General features: G+C 36.2%; 1 protein-coding gene across 6 annotated transcripts in view; it reads left to right on the forward strand.

Moving 5' to 3' along the window:
• ANKRD12 (ankyrin repeat domain 12) overlaps positions 1-23147 on the forward strand; it is a 122309-nt gene that overhangs the window by 59166 nt on the left and 39996 nt on the right. For 5 of the 6 annotated variants that reach the window (XM_087869972.1, XM_045793865.2, XM_045793867.2 and 2 more), the window contains 3 exons: positions 1649-1849; positions 4788-4930; positions 17324-17471. In XM_087869972.1, the coding sequence (XP_087726098.1) occupies positions 1649-1849; positions 4788-4930; positions 17324-17471 (492 nt within the window). Of the gene's footprint in view, positions 1-1648; positions 1850-4787; positions 4931-17323; positions 17472-23147 lie in introns of those variants that run through there. The other variant, XM_045793869.2, reaches the window with a different exon arrangement.

The following is a 23147-nucleotide window of genomic DNA, read 5'->3' on the forward strand; positions in this document are numbered from 1 at the left end:
TCATTTAAGGATTTTTAGCCAATTTTATTATATGTAGAACTAGAGTGGAAAGCTTTTTGAAATACAGAGCTGTTTGCTAAAATATAAACATACTTGCAGTTTAGGGTTCATTATTTTATCCATTACACAGTTAATTTTGCATGTTTATGTTATGTTTACCCTGATTGCCATCATGGATAATACTATTATTTTATGTATGAGAATAATACTATTATTTTATATATGAGAATATTGAAATGGCTAATAAAATTTTACATGAATTAATTCCTTGCAAGTTGTATGAAATAAAATGTTTCATTTTTAAGAAGTTGAACAGCTAATTTTCTTAATAAATAATTTGACTATAAAGATCATAGTAATATTCATGGGGTGCCTGGGTGGCTCAGTCGGTTAATTGTGTGACTTCAGCTCAGGTCATGATCTCAGGTCCTGGGATCAAGCCCCGTGTCAGTCTCCACACTCAGCAGGGAGCCTGGTTCTCCCTCTGCCCCTCCCCCTTCTCGTGCTCTCTCTCAAATAAATAAATAAATAAGATCTTTAAAAAAAAAAAAAGATGATAGTAAAATTCATTTATTCATGCATGAGTACCACCATGTCCCAAGAAGTCTTCTAAACAATTGAGAAACAGTAATGAATAAGGTAGACAGTTGTCCTAGCTCCTATGGAGTTGTACCTTATAGAAGTACAGATAGGAAACTGTTACTGATGGAATGTACTTTAAAATCCAAAATGTAAATTTTAAACTTTTTTCTTATTGAGGAAGGAATGATAGTACTTTAGTACTCTAATCATGTCAGTTTGCAAGAAAATTATATGGTGCTGGAAATTTACTTTCCATAGACTTTTTTTCTCGTAGAACAGTTGCTTCCTTTAAATAGCTATAAATTTTCAGAATTAATTATTAACACTATACATATGTCTGGAATCCCTAACAGATTAAGAAACCTATTTTGTGGTTGGTTCCCCCCGCCCCCAGTAGTTCTGAAATTGGGACAAGCGGGAAAACTTTGGGCATCATCTTGTTCAATTTTTTTGTTTTTGGTATGGAAACTGGAACAGAAAATCAAAGGATGAGAATCAAAGCAAAGCAAATTTTTTTCTCTTTTATCAGCCCCCTTTTTAAAGGCCTTCCCAGACTATCCTTATTTCTTATACATCTTAAGCTTCATTTTTATGCTAAAATCATCCATGACCTCAATTTGCACTTAATATCAGCATAGAACTCTAATACTTTGTCTGAGTTAGAAGTGTGAACTCTAGCCTTCGATGTCATTTCGTCTAGGTGTTGGACTAATAGAATAACATGCCATGAAAAATATGTGGGCTTTTTTGTAGTTTATCAAATTATTCATTGAGCAAACACTTTTAGGGCACATACTTGATGCTTTGTTATCACTTTCAGCCAATTTTATGAATTGACAGAATAAAGCATTTTTTCTGAATTTGCTTATGCAGTATTTGATAACCCTAAAGGAAGACCTACTCCATGTATTTGGTTAAATTATTAATATATCATCTAAACCAAGTTTTGGAGTGTTAGGGTGAGAAGATATTCCCCCATTCCAGGAAATTGCACATTACAAACCTTTCAATGAACATACAAAATATTTAGCCTTAGAACTTTTGTTAATTTCCTTTTTTCTTACAGATTCCACACCAAATCATCCATCACAAACAACACCAGCCCAGAAGAAAACTCCCAGTTCCTCATCTCGACAAAAAGATAAAGTTAATAAAAGAAATGAACGTGGTGAAACTCCTTTACACATGGCAGCTATTCGAGGAGATGTGAAACAAGTCAAAGAATTAATAAGTTTAGGGGCAAATGTGAATGTGAAAGATTTTGCAGGTAAGATTAGTAATTAAAGACTAATGCTCAGGAACTAAAATTTATCATCTAGACAGATTCTTGTTACAATATAATCTGTAGTCCTATATTCCTCTTGCTGAAACAAAAGTGTTCTAAAAGTGTACTTTATTACAAAATTCTTTCAGACTGTGTATATAAAACCTTGATTCTCTGCTGCAATTCCAAGTCAAGAACTACTCAAATTTTTAAATATTAAACTTCTATTTCAGTTGACATATTACTGTAAAGTTCTTTATCCCATTTAGGTTCTATTCTAGATGAATTAGAGTTATGTAATGTTTTCAAAGTGTTAATTCATTCATAAGTCTTTCAAGAACATTATTCACTTGAGCATGAGGACTTTAAGAGAGCATGGTGGTGTTTCATTTTAATAACTCAAATACCATACCAGTACATTCTTACTATAAAGAATTAAACAGTAAAAGCATGCAGGGAACAATATAGAGATTCCCTTTAGTTGCACATACTACAATACAGTTTCTTTTTTTGCCACAGAACCGTTGCTAACAGTTTGGAAGTTATCCTTTCTGTGCATTTTTATAATATATATAAAATGAACATTTATTCGTATATCGGCTTTTTAGAAAAATTAAATCATCCCATCTATATTATCAGTCTGTAGTTCTACAACCTGCCTTTTTTACTTAATCCCTTACAGATATTTCTGTCACAATGTATAGGTAGTTCTGTTTTATTCATTTTAGCAGCTGAATACTATTCCACAGTATACATTCCATGGACAATACTTAGTGAACATTTGTATAGAAAGAAGTGTATAGGGGCACCTGGATGGCTCAGATGGTTAAGCGTCTGCCTTCAACTCAGGTCATGATCTCCATGTCCTGGGATCGAGTCCCACGTCATTGGGCTCCTGGCTCAGCAGGGAGTCTATTTGCTTCTCCTTCTGCCTCTCCCTCTACTCCTGCTGTCTCTCTTCAAATGAATAAATAAAATCCTTAAGAAAAAAAAAAGTGTATAGTTACAGAAGGATTTCAGAATTTTAGAATGGAAACTTTTAAGGGAATGCATATTTAAAATTTTTGTAAATACAGTCAAGTGGCCCTCCAAAAGAAACTTTTATCAGTTTACACTACCATCAAGAGTAGGTTAAAGAGCCCTTTTCCTCACATCTTCACTAAAACTGGATATTATCAATTTAATTATTAACAATCTGACAAATGAAAAAAAGACCTTATTTGGATTTTCTTAATTAATAGTGACAGTGAATATTTTTTCTAGTGAATACTAAAACTTATGTGTATATTGTGACTTGCCAGATGGAGTCTTTTGCCCATTTGTCTTATGGCAGTATTATTATGTGTAAAAGCCCTTTGTTTAGTGTAGGTTTTAATTCTCTATCAGATATGTAAAGGTTTTCATTGTGGCTTTGTTTGAATTTTCACTTCAATGTTTATTATACTAAAGTTTTAATTTTTTATGTAATACCAGTTAATCTTTTTGTTTGTGGGTTCTATGATGTTTTTTTAAGGAGGCCTTCTTTGTTCCTGTATTATAAAATCATACCCATTTTCTCATTTCCAAACTTTGTTTTTGTTTTGCTTTTACATGGAACTCTGTTAGAATACACCTGAAATTTATTTCTCTATTTGTTGTGAGTGGAAAAGAGACAATGAACAGGGTCTACTTTAAAGAATGAAACTTAAAATGCATAGCATCCATTCTGGAAGAAAATTTGGTATTATAGAAACCAAAAAGTACTTTGATCTAACAATTCCACTTCTAAAGACTTACCTTAAATATCTAGTAATGGCTGTGCATAAAGATTTAGTTGTAAGGATATTTGTTGCAGCATGGTTTTTAATATTTTAAAAATTAGACATAACCTGGGGCGCCTGGGTGGCTCAGTTGGTTAAGTGTCTGCCTATGGATCAGGTCATTGATTGCCGTATCAGGCTCCCTGCTCCATGGGGAGCCTGCTTCTCCCTTCCCCCTCACCCCACCGTTCCCCCTGCTTATGCACTCTCTGTCTCTCAAATAAATAAATAAAATCTTGAAAAAAAATTAGAAATAATCTAAATGCCCAGTAATAGGATCTTCCTTAAATAAATTACGGTATATCAATCAGTGTTATACTGTGTTGTAGAAAATTGTAATGACATAGGAAATTATTTCCACTGCAGTAAGTAGAAGAGGGTTAAACAACTTTCCCAGTTTCATTTTAAAATTATAAATCTAGGGGTGCCTAGGTGGCTCAGTCAGTTAAGTGTCCAGCTCCCGATCTCAGCTCAGGTCTTGGTCCTCAGGATCATGAGTTCAAGCCCTATGTTGGGCCCACACTGAGCATGGAGCCTACCTTAAAAAAAAAAATTATTATAAATCTAAGAGGGAGAGAAGTTAGGATTTAAACTAGAGTCTTCAAATTATTATATCTGGGTGGTGGAATTACAGGTGATGCTTCTTTTCTGCTTTGTATTTTTTGTTTTCTAATTTTTCTTTCATGAGCATGTAACTTTTTTTAATCACCAAAGTTATTGCAAAGGTAAATTTATTTTAGTTAAAATAGGTATTAAGTCTGGAAAAGATGAAAACCCTTAAATGTAGGGGTTTTTGTTTGTCGAAATCCCCTAACAAGCTTATTAATATTTTTATCTCCTTCTGTTCTTTTTCCATAGTTCAGATGATTATTATAAGTTACAGCAAGTTTATATTGATTGGATAAGCTTAAATGTTTAATATTTGGTAAAATAATTTAGCCCCAGTGGAAATAATATTAACATAAATGAACCTTCTGTAGAATTGGTGGTGTTCTTAGGTATGTATTTCCAGTAGCTTGTTCATCGTTCCTTTTTCCTTCTGTAATTAGAATCAGTATATCTCACACGGCTTTGTATATAAAAAGCACATATTCTGAATTAGTACAGATTAACCATTTGTTAAATTAATATTCTAACTTTAGGCTGGACACCATTGCATGAAGCTTGCAACGTTGGATATTACGATGTTGCTAAGATACTTATAGCAGCTGGAGCAGATGTTAACACACAAGGATTAGATGATGACACTCCACTCCATGATTCTGCTAGCAGTGGGCACAGAGATGTAAGTATGATAGAAAAATCAATATACATTTGCAAAATATTAATTCATCCGAGAGTCATTTAGTTCACTTTTTAGTCATACCATCTCATTTCTTATTTCACCCGATGCCTGGTCAGCTCATCTATGTTTTATTTTCCCTTTTTTCTGCCTTCTAATTGCTAATTCCTAGCATAGTCAGATTTAGCATTATCTTTTCATAAAATCTGTATAACTTGACAGTTAGCAGGTTGGCAGAATTTTTATTGCAAGGCCTTCTGTTAGATAATTAGATAATAGTGGTTAAAGAAGATTTTAATTAAAATAAAAATTATACTGAGTCCCCCTGCCTATATATATTTTTTAGACTTATTAATATTTAATGATCTCTTGCTATACAACCTTCATTCCTGAATTTTAGCAGACATTATTTATTTAATATATTCAGATGACTTATGTGTATAGTAATAAAACATAATCAAACATGATTATTTATGCTTACAAATTAATGGCTTCTTTGAACATCATGTTTAATTTGTTTTGATGTAATTTTATGAACCATGGTAGGTTTTAAATCCATTGCATTTTCAGTCTTTGACATGTTGATATCAAAGCTAAGCGCATCTTAAAATAAAAAAGCTAAACCCATTTTTGTTGTAATGAAACTCATGTTTTAAGTGTGTTTAATCCTTAATTGCATTACAGTAATCCGCTTGCAGCGAGAACACATGAACCTGGGGCACTATTAGCAATGATTCTAAAGCAGATTTTCGTGTTTCAAATAAATAGGTTTCCTCTTTACATAGTTTTTACTTTTGTCAAAGAATATTTGGACATAGTTTAGAAAGTTGAAAAGTAGTATTCAGCTTGTAAAGACAACCGTAGGCTCCCTCCCATTCTTCCCCATTTTCCAGTATCTTTCACCAAAAGCAACTATTGTGGGTGTTTCTTCTAGTAGTTACCTCTATATTTCTAAGATGAAGCTCTTTGCTTTTTAATTATTAGTTATTATTTATTGACCTCCTGCAAAGGATTTTATTGCTGCCCAGAGACTCACAGAATCTATACTGTCTAGTCTATACTAGTCCATACTGTACTATCTATAATTGTATTTTCTTTTTTGGACTTTTTATTACTTGGGTTAACACATTGCTTTGTTCTTTTTTTGTTAGTTTTCCGTGCATCTATTTTTGTTCTTCTTTACTCTCTCTGACATAACTCTAAAATGCCTCTAAATAAGGTAAAGCACATTGATCAGCTTACTGTTTTTGAGAAATACCTGTGGGATTTCTCAAATCCCTGTATATGAGATATCTTGTATCCTGACCTGATTGGGACTAGTTGCTCTCTATATCTGTAGCATAGATGCTGTCCTGGAATATAGCTTTACCATTAATCCCATGTGGGATTCTCAGTCTCTCCATGAAATTTCCAGTTCCTGGGTGCCCATCTTAACTCTCTGAGGATATTAATTAAATGGTTTGCTCCACTTCCTACATGGTCACAGATTTCCCCCAAATCCTTCACATTATTGCTCTGACTGGGTGTATTTCTCACATTAGAGATCTTCTGTTAACTTCTGTTCATTCATATTTGAATGAAGCTTAAAAAGCCAGATTGACAAGATGTGTAATATACAGAGCTTGTTGGCTGGTGGGCTTCTCTGTAGTATGTCTGGTGGACAAGATGGCTGTTTTGTCAGAAGTCTCCTAAATGTCAGTACTTGTAGGTCCTTCTCTTGAGGCAGATAGTTTCTCCAGAAAGCAATATTCTACTTTCCTGTCTGGATGACATAAGAATGTTTTCTAGCATTTTAGAAGCCAACCATAGGAGGAGTTTTTGTTCAGCAGTAGTGAGGAGAGACTATAAACCCATTTTGTCTTAGAGACACTTGTATTCAATCCTCCTGACTTACAGTAAAATACTATTAAACTGTTCTCCACTGTGCTATGTAAACCCAGAAACTTACTCTTATTTTGAGTAAAATCTCTTCTTCAGGGATGGAGTAGGTACATTCTCCTGGTTTTGAGGAGAGAAGAGAAGCAGTCATTACAATTAGTACTTCCCTCTCAGAGGCCTGGAAGTTTGAACAGTTACATGACCACCATATGCCAGGACTATCAGTAGTCCATCTCATGGCAGCCAGCATGTAACCCAGTTCAGAAATCCTGTTTTAGAGTTTTTAGAATCTGCACCTAGGACCACTCTCACCTGTAGCATAGGTTGGGTGCCCTGGGACTCTGAGACAGAAATTTGCAGATGATTGCAGAGGATGGGAGGAAAGAGGGGTGTGATCTCGGGAACAACACCTGTAAGGATGTGACAGGAGCAGGATAGAACAAAGGGAGAAACTGAACTGCAATGCAGCTGCACCAAAGCTTCAGCCAATCTCACAGGGAGTCCTTGATATTAGGATGCACTTCTGAGATGCTCTGATTTGAGGTAAGGGCTAGGTCTTTGTGCCCTCACGTGGGGGGGATGCAAGCTGCTGATGGCAAGGAGGCACACCCCTTAAGTGCTGCTGCTCCCTTTGGCCATGGCAGTTCCTGGTGAGGAACTTAGCTAGCAGTTGTTAGTGAGCAATACTCCCAGCATCTGGAGGTATAAGTATCTTGGTCTAGAAGCGGATATCTGAGCAGTGCACAATATCCACGATAAACTTCAGATGGAAGCTTCTGCCTGGCACTGTTACCTGGCCCTGTTGATCCATATGCAGCTGCCCCTTCACTCCAATCCGCAGTACAGGTGGGGCCCAGAGAAATACAAACCGTTTCCCACCGCTAGTGGGCATGCAGATCTGTTTTCCGAGACTGCCCTCCTTCCTTGCTTATCAGCAGCAAATCCCATCAGCCATTCACTCTCAGGTTTCTCTAGGCAAGAGGCAAACACTGGCCTATGTGAACCCAAACTCCTGACGCTCAAGTAAAACTTTATTTTCATGGTGACCTAATCCCATGTGAACCTCATCCAGTATAAGGTCAGGAAATTCCCTTTAAAACATTGTTTTCCCATGAGAGACTATGGACTATGAGAAACAAACTGAGAGCCTCAGAGGGGAGGGGGGTGGGGGAATGGGATAGGCTGGTGATGGGTAGTAAGGAGGGCACGTATTGCATGGTGCACTGGGTGTTATACGCAACTAATGAGTCATTGAACTTTATATCAGAAACCGGGGATGTACTGTATGGTGACAACATAATATAATAAAAAATCATTTAAAAAAAAAACACATTGTTTTCCTATTGAATAGACCAGCGATAATGATAAAAGAGGAGGAGAGGATTTGCGTATCTTTTAGCAAGTCTGGCATTATACGCAGCATTTCTTTTTAAGCTGGACGAACACTTAGTCTTCACTACCATCATGTTTAATATCTTGTACTCTGAATTCCATGAAGTCAGCAATTTTTTATGCTTGAAACTGTGCCATAAATAACATTTTCTTTGAGGAATATTTAACAGTCTGCATGTAAGTGGCACCGTTTCATTAAAAATGAAGATATAATTGCTTATTGATCTGAAAAACATTTGGAACTACTGAAATTTTTCATACTAAGGAAGACTTGGTAACGAAGTGTCACAGAAATTATTCAGCTGAGGTTCGTGTAACTTTGCATTTTCAGGTAGTTGCATTTGTTTGTCTTCTTTGACTCAATAGCCTTCAGTGAATATTTCCCAAAGTCAAATAATGTGAAAAACCAACTGGGTAACAAAAATGAAAATTAGATTTTACAGTAAGAAAAGTCCTCAGTATTCACATGATAAAATGACTGGGGTATGAAACTAAATATGAGTAACTTTCCCTCTGTGATCATTTATTTTGTGTTATTATTTTGTGAACTACATTACATTAACTTCTCATGGCAGTATTTGTGTTTTCACTGTGGGACAAGAAGTGTTCTAAATGTTTTATATGTATTAATTCTTTCAGTCATCACAATAAGCAAATAAGCTTCCGGTGTGTCTTAAGACTGTGTGGCCTATTACATTTCAGTGCCCTCAGCCTTTCAATGAGCATGGAGGAGCATTGACATAAGTCCCACTCTTCCAAGACACTCCCATGTTTGTTTGGTTTTTTTTTAAGATTTTATTTATTTATTCAACAGAGATAGAGACAGCCAGCAAGAGAGGGAACACAAGCAGGGGGAGTGGGAGAGGAAGAAGCAGGCTCACAGCGGAGGAGCCTGATGTGGGGCTCGATCCCATAACGCCGGGATCACGCCCTGAGCCGAAGGCAGACGCTTAACCGCTGTGCCACCCAGGCGCCCCTAAGACACTCCCATGTTTATCAAATTAATATGACTCCAGATTAAGGGACTAAAAGGGACAAATCTCAATGTCTTTTTTTTTTTTAAGATTCATTTGTTTATGTGAGAGAGAGAGCACGAATGGGAAGAGAGAGAGAATCTCAAGCAGATTCAGCACTGAAGGCATAGCCTGACTCTTGGGGCTCGATATCAGGACCCTGGGATCACTGCCTGAGCCGAAACCAAGCTTAACCAACTGCACCACCCAGGCGCTCCTTAATCTCTGTCTTTTTAAGACAAAAAATGAGATGATGATTCAGTAACCTGGGAGAATTGTTATTTAATAGTCTCCACTCTCTAGTGAGAAAGATAGTACATGCTTTGTAATGTCCTAGTTTGGATGTTGATATCATCTCATTCCTTTCTGCTGAAAAATCCTCTTTTTTTTCTCTCTTTAGCAGCAATCATCCTCTGCCTTATTTTCTTTTTTGACATGCAATAAAAATTTCAGTGTCAAGCTACATGTCTAAAAAGCCAATTTTACTCTAGCTGAGAAAAAAATGGAATTTGAAGTGAAAGTAGATATGAATTCAGTTGTGGCCTGGCCAGTTTACCAACTATGTGATTTTGAACAAGTTACTTTTCTCCTCTGAATCTCCATTTCCTCATTTTTAAATTATGTAATAAATAATACCTATCTAAAGGGGATATTTGAAGGAAAAAAGGCTGTGCTTATAAGCACACCTTGAAATCTAAAATGGTATAGAAATGTCAGAGGTTGGGTTGCCTGGGTGGCTCAGTCGTTAAGCGTCTGCCTTCGGCTCAGGGCGTGATCCCAGAGTTCTGGGATCAAGCCCCACATCAGGCTCCTCCGCTGGGAGCCTGCTTCTTCCTCTCCCACCCCCCCTGCTTGTGTTCCGTCTCTTGCTAGCTGTTTTTCTCTCTGTCAAATAAATAAATAAAATCTTAAAAAAAAGAGAAAAATGTCAAAGGTAAAAGATTATATTATATTACTGTTTTTCAAATATACCCAAATATTTTGGAAACTGAAAATGCTATTTTTCTTTTACTTTTTTTCCTAAGGTATTTTTCATGATTCTCAAAGTTCTAATTTTGAAGAAAAACACAACCTATAAATGTTATTTTTCCTAAGCTGGTTTTTGCTTACCATTGAACCAGTCTTTTCTGCTCCCTTGGCAATTTGTATATGCCTATATGATAGCACTTAAAACATTTTTTTTTTACTGATATACTTGTATGTTTCCTGCACTGCACTGTGAGTACCATGCATACAGGCTTTTTTGTATTGATTTGTGTTAGTGACCCGTGGAACTTCTTGTCACGTTTAAGACTTAATAAACACATCATAATAAATTCCCCATGGGTGCATGTGTAGGTATGTGGATGGATGGATGGATGAATACAGAAGTGAGCAAAGATAAGCAGAATACCAAAGACTTAATTTATAAGGCCTGATAGTATATATAGGGTACATTTCCTTTTCCACTGCATTTATCAGAAAGTGACTTATTTTCTGGGTATGATTTTTTTTTTTTTTTTTTTAAGGAGAGAACGAGCACACATGTGTGAGCAGGGGGAGGGATGGAAAGGGAGAGGATCTCAGGCAGACTCCATGCTGAGCACAGAGCCCAGTGTAGGGCTTGATCTCAAGACCTTGAGATCATGACCTGAGCCAAAACCAAGAGTCAGTCTCATTTAACCGTCAGAGCCACCCAGGCACCCCAGCTGTGATATTTTAAATACTGTACTTTTTGCTCTTCTTTTTAAAGGCATTATTGATGGTTTAGCAAAGATGAATTTTTTCTCTTTAAAGTAATAAACATTTCCTAATTTCTAAATATAATATTAAAGAATTATGCCTTGTTGGACATGTTTCTATGAATTCAAGTTTCTAAATGTGCACAGAGCTGCAAATATTTCCAGAGGCTGACCTTTGAGCTCCTATACTTACAGAGACTCAAACACTATTTCCAGTCTCTTTTCAGAGGGAGACTGGCATGCTACTTTGAAGAGACCTTTGCTTTTCCTCCTACCAGCATGCCTAGGATAGTAGGAGTCACAATTCAGAGCTATTGAGAGCTGTTTTCTCCTTGTTCTTTTACTTATGCCTAAGGAGGAGGAGGGAAATGAGAGCTATCAAACTCTCATGTATATATATCTGTACCATTTATTACGAATCTTTAAGAATTGGGTTTCTTCCACTCAGTAATACTTATGAGAACTTCAGCCATCCATAAAACATTTCTAAGGTGGGAGAGGCAGAAAGATAGCAGTTTTGTGTTCTTTTCTAAATTATTTAGCGTAAAAGGACTAACGTAGCTTACTAAGAACCTAATCTTTAGCTTACCATTTGCAAGTGTATATGGTACTTGATATATATGTATATACATATATATATATGTATATGATATTTTTGTAATGCTTTGTTCCTAGTTCTGGTTTTTTTTTTTTTTTTTAAGATTTTATTTATTTATTTGACAGAGAGAGAGACAGCCAGGGAGAGAGGAAACACAGGCAGGGGGAGTGGGAGAGGAAGAAGCAGGCTCCCAGTGGAGTAGCCTGATGTGGGGCTCGATCCCAGAACTCTGGGATCACGTCCTGAGCTGAAGGCAGACGCTTAACGACTGCGCCACCCAGGCACCCCCTTAGTTCTGTTTTAGATACCTGTCTCTGATTTCATCATTTTTACCTATTTCAGATTTGTCTCTTTCGTTTTAAGCAACTTTAAGTTACTTTATAAATCCTTTTTAGAATAAATAATTATTTGCATATGAGGATAATCTGTAAAGGATTATCTAGGTTGGGGTTTGTAACATGTTTGAATTAACCAGCTGTCCATGACTCATCGTAGACATGTAATAAATATTTGCCAATTATTTCCTGTTGGTTGTTGAAAGTTTTCAGCAATATCAAGATCCTACATCCTATTTTCGTATCCTAGGGCTCTAGCATAAGGAAATAAGCCTAAAAATGTAAAATTTTCAACTTATAAAGATGTACACTACAGTATTATTTATAATAACTAAAAGTTTTTATTTCAGTTACTTTCTCAAACTCCTAAAATGACAGTAAGAGGAGACTCTAAATGACAGGTGCACAAGGACGAAAACATAAGAAATAAGAAAACCAGTATTTTGGGAGATGGAAACTAGAAGAATGACTGGTTACTGTTCTAGAACAGGGTTTGGCAAAATTTTTCTGTAAAGGGCCAGATAGTAAATATTTTAGATTTTGCTGGTCCTGTGCTGCCTCCAACATCCCTTCCTTTCTCCTCCCTCTTTTCTTCCTCTCTCTTCCTCTGGACTAATTCTCCTTTATGAATCCTTTTTAAAGTAGCAGAGAGAGAGGGAGAGAAAGAATCTTAAGCAAGCTCCATACTCTGCACAGAGCCTGACGCAGGGCTCCATCTCAACAACCCTGAGATCATGACCTGAGCCAAAATCAAGAGTCAGAAGCTTAACCAACTGAGCCACCCAGGTGCCCCTAAAGTATTTTAAAAGAATATCAAAACTATTCTTCATCAGCAGGCTGGATTTGGTCGGTAGACCAAATTTGCCAACTCCTGATTTAGAAAATCACAGAAAATTGAAACCAGAACCATTCCAACACAGAATCCCAGAAAGACTAAAGCTCAGGAATTGGTGGTGCCTGGAAGTGTACCACCTTCTATTGGTACTTCTGGAAGTGCCCGTTAAGATAGAACTGAAGACAAGAGAAATGGATCAAAGTCTTTTTGACCATTATATCCCCTTCCTAACCTTACATAGCCAGATGACTGTACCTCTCTGACCCTGGCAGATGAATGGGGGGTTGATTTCCTGGCAAGTATGAACCATATATTCTGGACTGACATACCACAAAAATAGGTAAGAGTAAGAATTAAGTGTAAGTTAATTAAGGGAAACATACTGAATGTTAAAACCCCAGCCTCCTTTCAGCAACCAGAATGCTTACAGTAAGGCTTACAGTTTTAGGCATGAGTTGGAAGATTTCTCCACAGGAAATTGAACTAGCCAAGAAGGGAGTCTGATGAAATGGTCCTGTCATACCACACTGGCATGAAGTCCATCTTCATCTAGCAAGTCCTAACCATGCCAACAAAATTTTCAGTAATTCTTTTAGTGCCTTACTCTTATGTGTGGACAGCCAGTGATCCACCTACATTTGAAAAAAGTCTCTAATATAGAGGACAAATACAAAACAAGCAAATGGAAAAGTAGGAACTTGGAGGACAGGATAATGCCATGAGGAACTTCCCCAAAATCCAATTTCCCCAAAGAGATAAGAGTTTATTTTAGGTATGAAATAAGACCTGAATGCATTAAACGAGGAACAGTCAATGCAGGAACAATCTCCTTGGAAATTAATAATATGGTAGCAAAAATGAAAACTAGATGACAGTTGACCCTTGAACAACACAGGTTTCAACTGCACGGGGCCACTTACGTGCAGATTTTTTTTGATAAGTGTAGTACAGTACTGTACATGTATTTTCTCTTGTCATTTTCTTAATAATATTCTCTTTCCTCTAGCTTTATTGTAAGAATATAGCATATGATACATAATAACATGCAAAATATGTGTTAACTGACTGTTGATGTAATTGCCATGGTTTCCAGTCAGTAGTAGGCTGTTAGTAATTAAGCTCTTGGGGAGTCAAAAGTTGTGCATGGATTTTCGACTACACAGGGGTCAGTGTTCCTAACGCCGCCCACATTTTTCAAGGGTCATTTGTGTTGAGGAGTAAAGATAAAGTTGAGGAAGTCTCCCAGAAACCGGGAAGCAAAAAGATAAAGGTGAAGGAGCGGAAATGAGGAAAAAGATGATTACTTCAGGAGAATCTAGTATCTTAGTAAGAGTTCTTTGAAGACAGAACAGTGAAAACTTAGGAGATTATCCAAAAAAACTAGAAGTTTTCCTGGAACTAAAGGCAGATGGGTCTTCAAATTGAAGGCAGTGGAATGCTCAGCACATGGATATAAAAAAGACCAAGATCAAGATACATTTATCCTGGGGGGCTCAGTCTGTTGAGTGTCCGACTCTTGGTTTCCTCTCAGGTGATAATCTCAGGGTCCTGGAATTGAGGCTTTTGTCGGGCTCCCCACTCAGCAGGGAGTCTGCTTCCCCTCTCCCTCTGTCCTTCCCCCTGCTCACATGCTCACGCTCTCTCTCTCAAATAAATATATCTTAAAAAAAAAAAAAGATACATTAATCCTGGAATTTCAGAAGAGTAGGGGCAAAGAATGTCCTGAAGTTTTCAGAAAGAAAAAGCAAATCGTTACATAAGATAAAAAAAATCAGAGTGGCATTAGACTTTTCATTAACAGCACTAGAAGCTAGAAGATAATGGAGTGATGCCTTCAAAATTGGAGGGAAAATTGTCCTTTATCTAGACTAAGTATTAATCGAGTGTAGATAGAATAAAGGCATTTCCTGACATGTAAAAAATCTTTACTTAGGAATTTTCTGGAGTTGGTGATTCAGCAAAATGAGGGAGTAAATCAGAAGAGAAGATAGGATTTAAAGAATCCAACAGAAAATTGAGGGAAGGGTATTTCTGGGATGATAGGATTGAAGGGAAGTAACAGCTGGAAAGCAAATCTAGAGGCCATCCAGTCCACTTTAGAGCACATTAGAAGGTTTGGAGAAAGGAGTCTCTACAACAAAAAAAGTGATGGTGTATTGAATCAAAGAGATCTGTACTTACAGCAGAATGGGGGATGAATTAAAGATGATTATGTAAAAACTGAGCAAATGAAAAATCAAGACATTTAACTCCATGGGGAAAATAAAGTGTAAGAATGGAAATTTAGTCATAGTGCACTGCTTGATTTAACATTTTTATTATAGTCCTAATGCACAAGAAATACATAACTATATTAGTAAGCTAGGAGGAAGGGGAGTGTATGTGTATGGAAGGAGAGGGGATGAGAGTTGGTGAAAGACAGCTGAATCCACATCTTACATTTTAAGACAGTAGGCAATGCCTAAAACTGAATAATACGGAAGCAGCAAACTCAAATCTGTTACTTAAGTATATGGAGAGATGTTTTGGAGACAGTTGTTCTTTACCAGTGGCCTTGAAAAGCTAGTTGATCTTTTAAAATCACAAGCATATGTAATTTGATAAAAATTAGTGGACAAAGAGAGAGATAAAATATTAACTGTTGGGGTCATGAGTAATTTATTTTCTTTATACATTCTTATATTTCAGATTTTCTACATTGATAGTTTATTCTTTCATAGTCCAGAAAAAATGTTCCATTATTCAATATGAGTCTCCATTATTCTTAAGTATTTTTTCATGTTAGAAATTCCTAATTTACAATATTTTGTTTAATATTGTTTCTTTAAAAAGACATGATTTATTTCCTAAAAACCAGAAAACACCATACAATTGGCGTTGGGAACAAATACTTGATCACTCATGAAGTTTGTGGTCTAGAATAAGGGGAGAAATGTGTTAATTATAGGTTAAATTTACATGTGATGGAACACACTAATGTCAACGGAAATAGAAGGTGAAAACAAGAAGAGACAGTGAAGAAGCAGAATTAATAATATTTGGCCACCTATTTGATGTAGAGGATGAGTAAAAAAACAAGAATCAGTGATGACTCCCAGCCTTCTGGCTTCAGTGACTGAGTATATTTTGGTGCTGGTCACTGAGAATGGAAATAGATAAAGGATAAGGTGCACGTTTAATGAACTGTGTTTGGAACCTATTGGTTTCAGGTGTTGCATTGAAATGCAAATATACTCATCTGGATATATCCAGAATGTTTGTGCTTTGAGCTCAAGAAAGAGGGCTGAGAAAGAGCAAGCAGGAGAATGAAAATAAATAAATGGATCGCATAATTGTTAATCACATTCAAACAGAGTGGGTGAGAGCGCCAAATAGATGATGTAGACTGGAGCATGAGAAGTGAATCAAGGGCAGAGCCCTAGGGAAAACAGTCATTGGCTTAGATCTTTACAGATCTTGGGAGACCCAACAGGACTGATGTTAGCATAATTGTAGGTAAAAGAATGAAGAGCCAGTAAAGTCAAGGCTGCAAGGGTGAGTATATTTTCATAAGCTTGACTGTAAAGGAAAGAAGACAGATTTAGCTAGAGGAGGGGAAGATAGATTTCTTATTTTATCTGTTTCATTTCTTTATTGCTTTTTTTTATAAAGATTTTATTTATTTATTCGACAGAGATAGAGACAGCCAGCGAGAGAGGGAACACAAGCAGGGGGAGTGGGAGAGGAAGAAGCAGGCTCATAGCGGAGGAGCCTGATATGGGGCTCGATCCCATAATGCCAGGATCACGCCCTGAGCCGAAGGCAGACGCTTAACCGCTGTGCCACCCAGGCGCCCCCATTGCCATTTTTTTTAAGGTGAGAGAGACATGAGCTGGAAAGACTGGGTTCTAGAAGGGAGCCAAAGAGGTTTAAAGACATAGAAGGAAGAGGATAAAAACAACAGACAAAAGAAATGAAATGATGACTAACCAGGCACATCCCGGTTTTGTGGAGCCCAGAGCTTACTTTACGTGGTAGGGGAGACAAGGGCTTAAGAAAAATGTCAAAGTAATGAATACAAAATTAGATCCAGGGCACTGTAAGGGGACCATGAAAGAGACGGCCTTAAACTTTAAGATTTATTAGTTCTGAATAAATCCATGTCAGTTCCTGATAGTTAAAATCTCCAGAAGATTAAGAGCATTGGTAGTGATATTAGCCTTACAGAGAAGGATGATACCTCTTTTGAGACTCCCTCTAGAATACACATTATAAGAGGCCAAGAAGCATGTTATTCTTGTCCATTGATTTATCTGTGAAACTTGGAATAGTGCTTTTATTAATTAGGTCCTCAGTAAATATTTGTTGAACATATGATGGAACAGGAAGAAAAATGATGAGATATAATGCCCAAAGAGCCCACCTTAAATTTTAAGGAGGAAATTTTTCATAGTAGATAAGATCATCGGATGGAGGGTAGATGGCAATGAAAATGGAACTTGAAGAGAGCAATCGTGATTTAGAATAGACACTGAGGAAGGGAGGCAGAGCAGATGAGGCAGAAGGATGTTGTGTTCTCAAGAGAATGGTTGAAATGATACATATCTCTGAAGAGACTTAATCTTCCTCCTGTTTAATATTGCAGATAGTGAAACTGTTACTTCGTCATGGTGGAAATCCATTTCAAGCTAATAAACACGGGGAGCGTCCAGTGGATGTAGCAGAGACAGAGGAGTTGGAATTGCTGCTAAAAAGAGAGGTGCCTTTATCTGATGATGATGAAAGTTACACAGGTTCGTTTCAGATAATCTATATTCAACTGTTTGACATGGTCTTTAGTAGAACGTTCTGATTTTGCTTTACAATAGATAAAATGTTTGAGTTCCTTAGAGTAATGCTAGCTAGCTATTAAGAATGATGAATTTAGTAACCTAGGTATTTGGTACATGTCCCCTGTGTAAATGAAAACATAATGTCTTTGCCCTGTTTTCATGACACCCCCCTCCCCTGCCCTGCAAACTGCTATCACATTCAAGTCTACTGCAGAACCTTTCCCCATTAACAGCTATCAGCAGTGCTACTCTGACTTCTTTCATTCTTTTATAAATTAGAGAGCTACTAACCAAACCCTTCCTGTTTTTCCTGGCATTAATGAGTCATCTTTGCATTTTTACTTCTTTGATTTAGGTGGTTGAACTGTGGTCGTTGTTGCAACATAGGGCACAGTTTTACAAACACAGTTTTAAAAAGGAGAGATCTAAAAGAATATTTGAGAAAACTTTTGGCATACTCCATTTTCTTTTAAACATAAACAATTAAAAATGTAACAAAATTTCCTGCATTGAGGAAAGTCTTGTGTGCAGATTGGAAGGGTTAATGTTTTCAGGCAAAAATCAATGAAAAAGAATTGATTCAGAATCATAATTGGCTGGGTGCCTGGATGGCTCAGTCAGTTGAGCATTTGATTCTTGATCTTGGCTCGGGTCTTGATCTCAGGGTTGTGAGTTCGGGCTCCACATTGGGCTCCACACTGGGTGTGGATCCTACTTAAAAAAAAAAAAAAAAAGAAAAATCATAACTGGCCATATTCTCACAAAATTTTAAAGACCTTCTACAAGAAATTAGGTAATACTACTTCTTATACACGAGGGAATAAAAATCAAACAATACTCATTTAATCTCAGCCATTGCCAGAAGGCAATGAAACAACACCTGTAATAGTTTTGAGGCCGAAAGATCTACCCTTTACCTTTTTTTTTTTTTTTTTTTTGAGGTATAGTTGACACATAACATTGTATTAGTTTCAGGTGTACCACTTGATTTGATCTTTGTATACATTGCAAAATGATCACTACAATAAGGCTCGTTAACATCCATCATCCTACATAGTTACAGGATTTTTTCTTTTTTTTTTCTTATGATAAGGAATATTAAGATCGACTGTCCTAGCAACTTACAACTATGCAGTACAGTATTATTAACTGTAGTCACCATGCTATATATTACATTTCCATGACTTAACTTATTTTATTACTGAAAGTTTGTACCTTTTGACCCATTTTGCCTCGCGCCTGCTTCTGGCAACCAATAATCCGTTCTCTGTATCAAGGAGCTTGGTTTTTTGTTTTGTTTTTAGATTCCACATATAATTGAGAGCATAATGGTATTTGTCTTTCTCTATCTGCCTTATCTCACTTAGCATAATGACCTCAAGGTCCATCCATGTTACTGCAAATGGCAAGATTTCATTCTTTTTTATGACTGAGTAACATTTTATTATATTCATATGCATATCTTTTGCCATTCATCCATAGATGGATACTTAGGTTGCTTCCATATCTTGGCTATTGTAAATTATGCTGTAGTGAACATGGGGGTGCATATATCTTTTTGAGTTAGTGTTTTTTTGTTCTTCAGATAAATACCCAGAAGTGGAATTACTGGATCTTATGGTAATTCCATTTTTAATTTTTTGAGGAACTTCCATACTGTTTTCCATAGTGGTTGCACTAATTTACATTCCCACCAACGGTACACGAGGGTTCTGTTTTCTCTACATCTTTTCCACATCTTTGCTAACGCTTTTTATTTGTCTTTTTGATAATAGCCATTCTCACAGGTGTAAGGGGTATCTCATTGTGGTTTGCATTTCCCTGATAATTAGTGATGTTGAGCATCTTTTTCTATACTGTTGCCATAGGTATGTCTTATTTGGAAAAATGTCTATTTATATCCTCTGCCGATTTTTTAATTGGATTGTTTGCTTTTGAGTTGTATGAGTTCTCTGTATGTTTTAGGTATTTTTATGAGCTATAATTTCCAGATATTTTCTACCATTCACTAGGTTGCCTTTTCATTTTGTTTATGATTTCCTTTGTTGTACAGAAGTTAGAATCCCAGTATTTTATTATGAAAATGTTCAAACATACAGCAAAGCTCAAAGAATTACACAGTGAACACCCTGTACCCACCAACAACATTTTTTAGTTATTAACTTTTTACTATATTTCCTTTATTACATTATCACATACCTATCCATCTACGCACAGTCCATCTTATTTTTTTGATCCCTTTCAAAATAAGTTGCAAACATTCAGCATGCATTTCATTAACTAGAGTTCAATGTTTATGTATTATTATTTAATAATTTATAAATTGTTATTTATACTTGTGAAATTAATTATTCTTTTCTTTAATAAAACATTCTCTGAGTTTTGAGAAATGTGTAGACCTGTATAATCCAATCTTATCAAGCTGCTATCTCCGTCACTTCAGAAAGTTCCTTAAGCCCTCTTGTAGTCAGTTCCCACCTCTGCCTGCTCATTTACACCTTTTATGGTAAAAATGATTAGGCAAGAATCACTAACGGCTGATAATCTAGAGGGGATTTTTTTGATGAAGAGCAGGATATTTACATGTCTTTTTCACATTTACAAGAGAGGAGGGTGCAGGGAACCAGTGATAATAGGGAAGAGAAATTTAGCACCACCTGAACTGTGTGATTAAAATTAACATCATCAAAGGAGGGACGGATGCACATCATGTGCCTTCAGATGGGATAGTGTGAGAAGGATATAACATTACTTTTGTAGCATTCTGGCTGTGAATGCATAACCATGAAGAATGTTCTGTTTTTTTCCTTTTTAAAAGCCAGTGCCATGAAAGATTAAGAAATGTCAGTGTCATAAAGCAATAGAAATGTTCCAGACTATGTAAAGAGATAATAATTAAAGGCAGTACCTGTTCCTTGGCTGTATCCTATACTGGAGGGGGCAAGTGACTATAGAGGACATTTAACAAGGAAAATGGACAGTAGATTAAATGTGTTGCATCAATGTAAATTTATGAAGTTGACACCAAACTGTGGTGACAAAGACTATCCTTATGTCTTAGGAAATACTTATTTCTTAGGAAATATTCACTGTATAGGGGTAAAGAGCCATGATGTATATAATTTTCCTTCATGCAGTTCAAAGGAAAAAATGTATATATACATGCATAGAGAGAATGCAAATTACAAAACAAGAGAGTATAACAATAATAGGCAAATCTGGGTAAAGGATATGTAATATTTAGTATTTTATTCTTTCTAGCTTTTTGTGAGTTTGAAATTAATTCCAAATGAAATTCAGAATATATATTAATACATAAAATTTCCTTGCTTTGTCCATTGAAAAGATATAAAAGTAATGACATTAAGACAGTAAGCAATAATCATTCCTAATTTTCTACTAAAAGAAAACCAGGACTTCTTTGGAAAAAATGGATGATTCTGTGTCTGGGACAGGAAATATATGATAAGCTTGAAACATCTTGTCATTACAGATTCAAAGGAAACTGTCAAAGCCTTGTCAAAAAACCTTAGGAGACAACTTGGAGCAGTTCACACTGGCGAGAGATGGGATAGTTTGAGTTTCAATAAGGGTATTAATTACAAATATTTAAAACCCATCATTTATGTTTAAATGCATGATTCTATAGTTGTAAATTTTTTAATTAACTCATCGTCAGAGAACTAATTTGTTATCTTAAAAATGAGGCAGAACTAGAAAAAAAAATGATTTATTTTGCCTTTCCTATATGAACTTTATCATTGGATGACCTCATTATAGGTGAGGAGAAGTATTTTCTTTTAAGATTAATCCAGCCAAAAGAATGAGGAAAAAAAATTAACTGTTTTGCGACCCCCAATTACTTAATATATCTAAGCATTGAGGATCAGTAGTTGCTAATATTAAATTAAAAAAAAAGAAAATATTGCGTGCCCCCAGTGAAAGAATACCAGTTCTCAGTTCTCAGGGTCCAGCTGCAACTTGCAGGAAATACAAAGGTTAGAGAGATGTGCTGAGCTGCGTCCAGCAAAATCTAGACTGTGGGAAACCCAAACAGCTCCAGTTCTTCAAGAGATAGATTGCAGGAAAATGAAAAAGTATAACCCATAGGAAAAAATTAAAATGTTTAAAAGGAGTAAAGACTAAAAAATTAAATGTATTTACCAGGTGATTTATACTTTTCCGGGGGGAATTTTGTGCAAAACTCAGTCACAATAAATGGCACATAGAAGATCCAGGATATTAGGTTTCTTAAATAATAAGAAATTCTTAAGATGATATGTAAGATAATAGGTAGTAGTTTTGAGAGGGAGCAGCAATAGTGATAGTTCCTTTATTTCACTTAGGAAATGATCAGCGCTGTTACTTAACTATCACCTATCCAAAAGTGGGACTGATCATAGGAAGAGGAGATGGGTGGTAGGGGGTTGTAAATAAGGAGAGAAAAATATAATGTTGGTTAAAGGGTTGATAGCAGTATTTGGTGTAGTGGTAATGTTAATGAATGAAACTAAAACTATAGGCAAAATTGTAAAGGTGGCAACATTCCTTTTAGTATCTATTTTCATCTCTTCACCATCCAATAGATACAAACTCCTTAAGTGGTACATAAATGCTGCTCAGTAAATATTTGTTGACTTGGTGGGGAGGGGTTATTGGCCCTTAGGGATTATGCCAGGACTCTTCTTCAACCTCCACAAATCCAGGGAGTAGCTGAACCCGTAGGCTGAGTTCATCCATTACTGAGACTAGGAAAGTTTGAAAAGACCTATAATTAAACACCAGAGAGCCTTCCTCCTGGTACTTCAGCTGCTAACTGGCAGTCCCAAGGGTGAAGGCCACTTTACCTTCCACTACTCAGAGAAAAGCTGCTGCTTTGACCACTGCAACATAGGGTTCCAGTTGCTAACAAAGAAAGGCAGCCCTTCAGAGAGGCCTACAAATTCAAGAGAAGGATCATTCTGAACCAACAGAATAAATAAAGCTACTAGAGGAGACAGATAACTTGAATGATAAAAGTGAACACCGAAGGAAATGTAGGTACAGCTAATAAAAATCACAATTATGTAAGCAGAACTCCAGTGAAGAGTGGTCATTGTTAGGACTTAAATTATGAGACTGGAAAAATCAAGTAAAATATATGCTCACAGTACAGCAAAAATACAAAACGGAAGAATCCTGAAAGAAAAGATAATAGACTTAGGAAATAGATCGAGGAGACCTAACAGATCTAACATGTGAATAATATTTATGGGAATTTAAAAGGGAAAAAAGAAACCGGTGAAGGATAGTCCACAATTAAACAAATAGAAGAAAATTTTCCTGAGCTGAAGATAGCCTGAGTCCATCAGTGATAAAGGTCAGTGAGTTCTGGATGGTTTAATGAAAATGCAAACACATACCCCAGACATATATTGGTCAGTTTCCTGGATGTAACAAGTTATCACATTGGCATTGGACTTCTAACTTGTAACAGCGGAAGGTAGAATCTTGAGAGAAAAGAACTGCACCATAACAATTCTGTACGTGACCAAGGTATTATTCCACATGACAGGGTAAAAGAAAGATAATAGCAGACATTTAAGCATTTAGAAGATGCATCAATATGTGTATTTTCTTGTATTTTAAAAGAAGGAA

This window comes from Ursus americanus, chromosome 19, assembly GCF_024610735.1.
Source record: "Ursus americanus isolate L20-20 chromosome 19, mUrsAme1.1.p, whole genome shotgun sequence".
NCBI lineage: Eukaryota > Metazoa > Chordata > Mammalia > Carnivora > Ursidae > Ursus > Ursus americanus.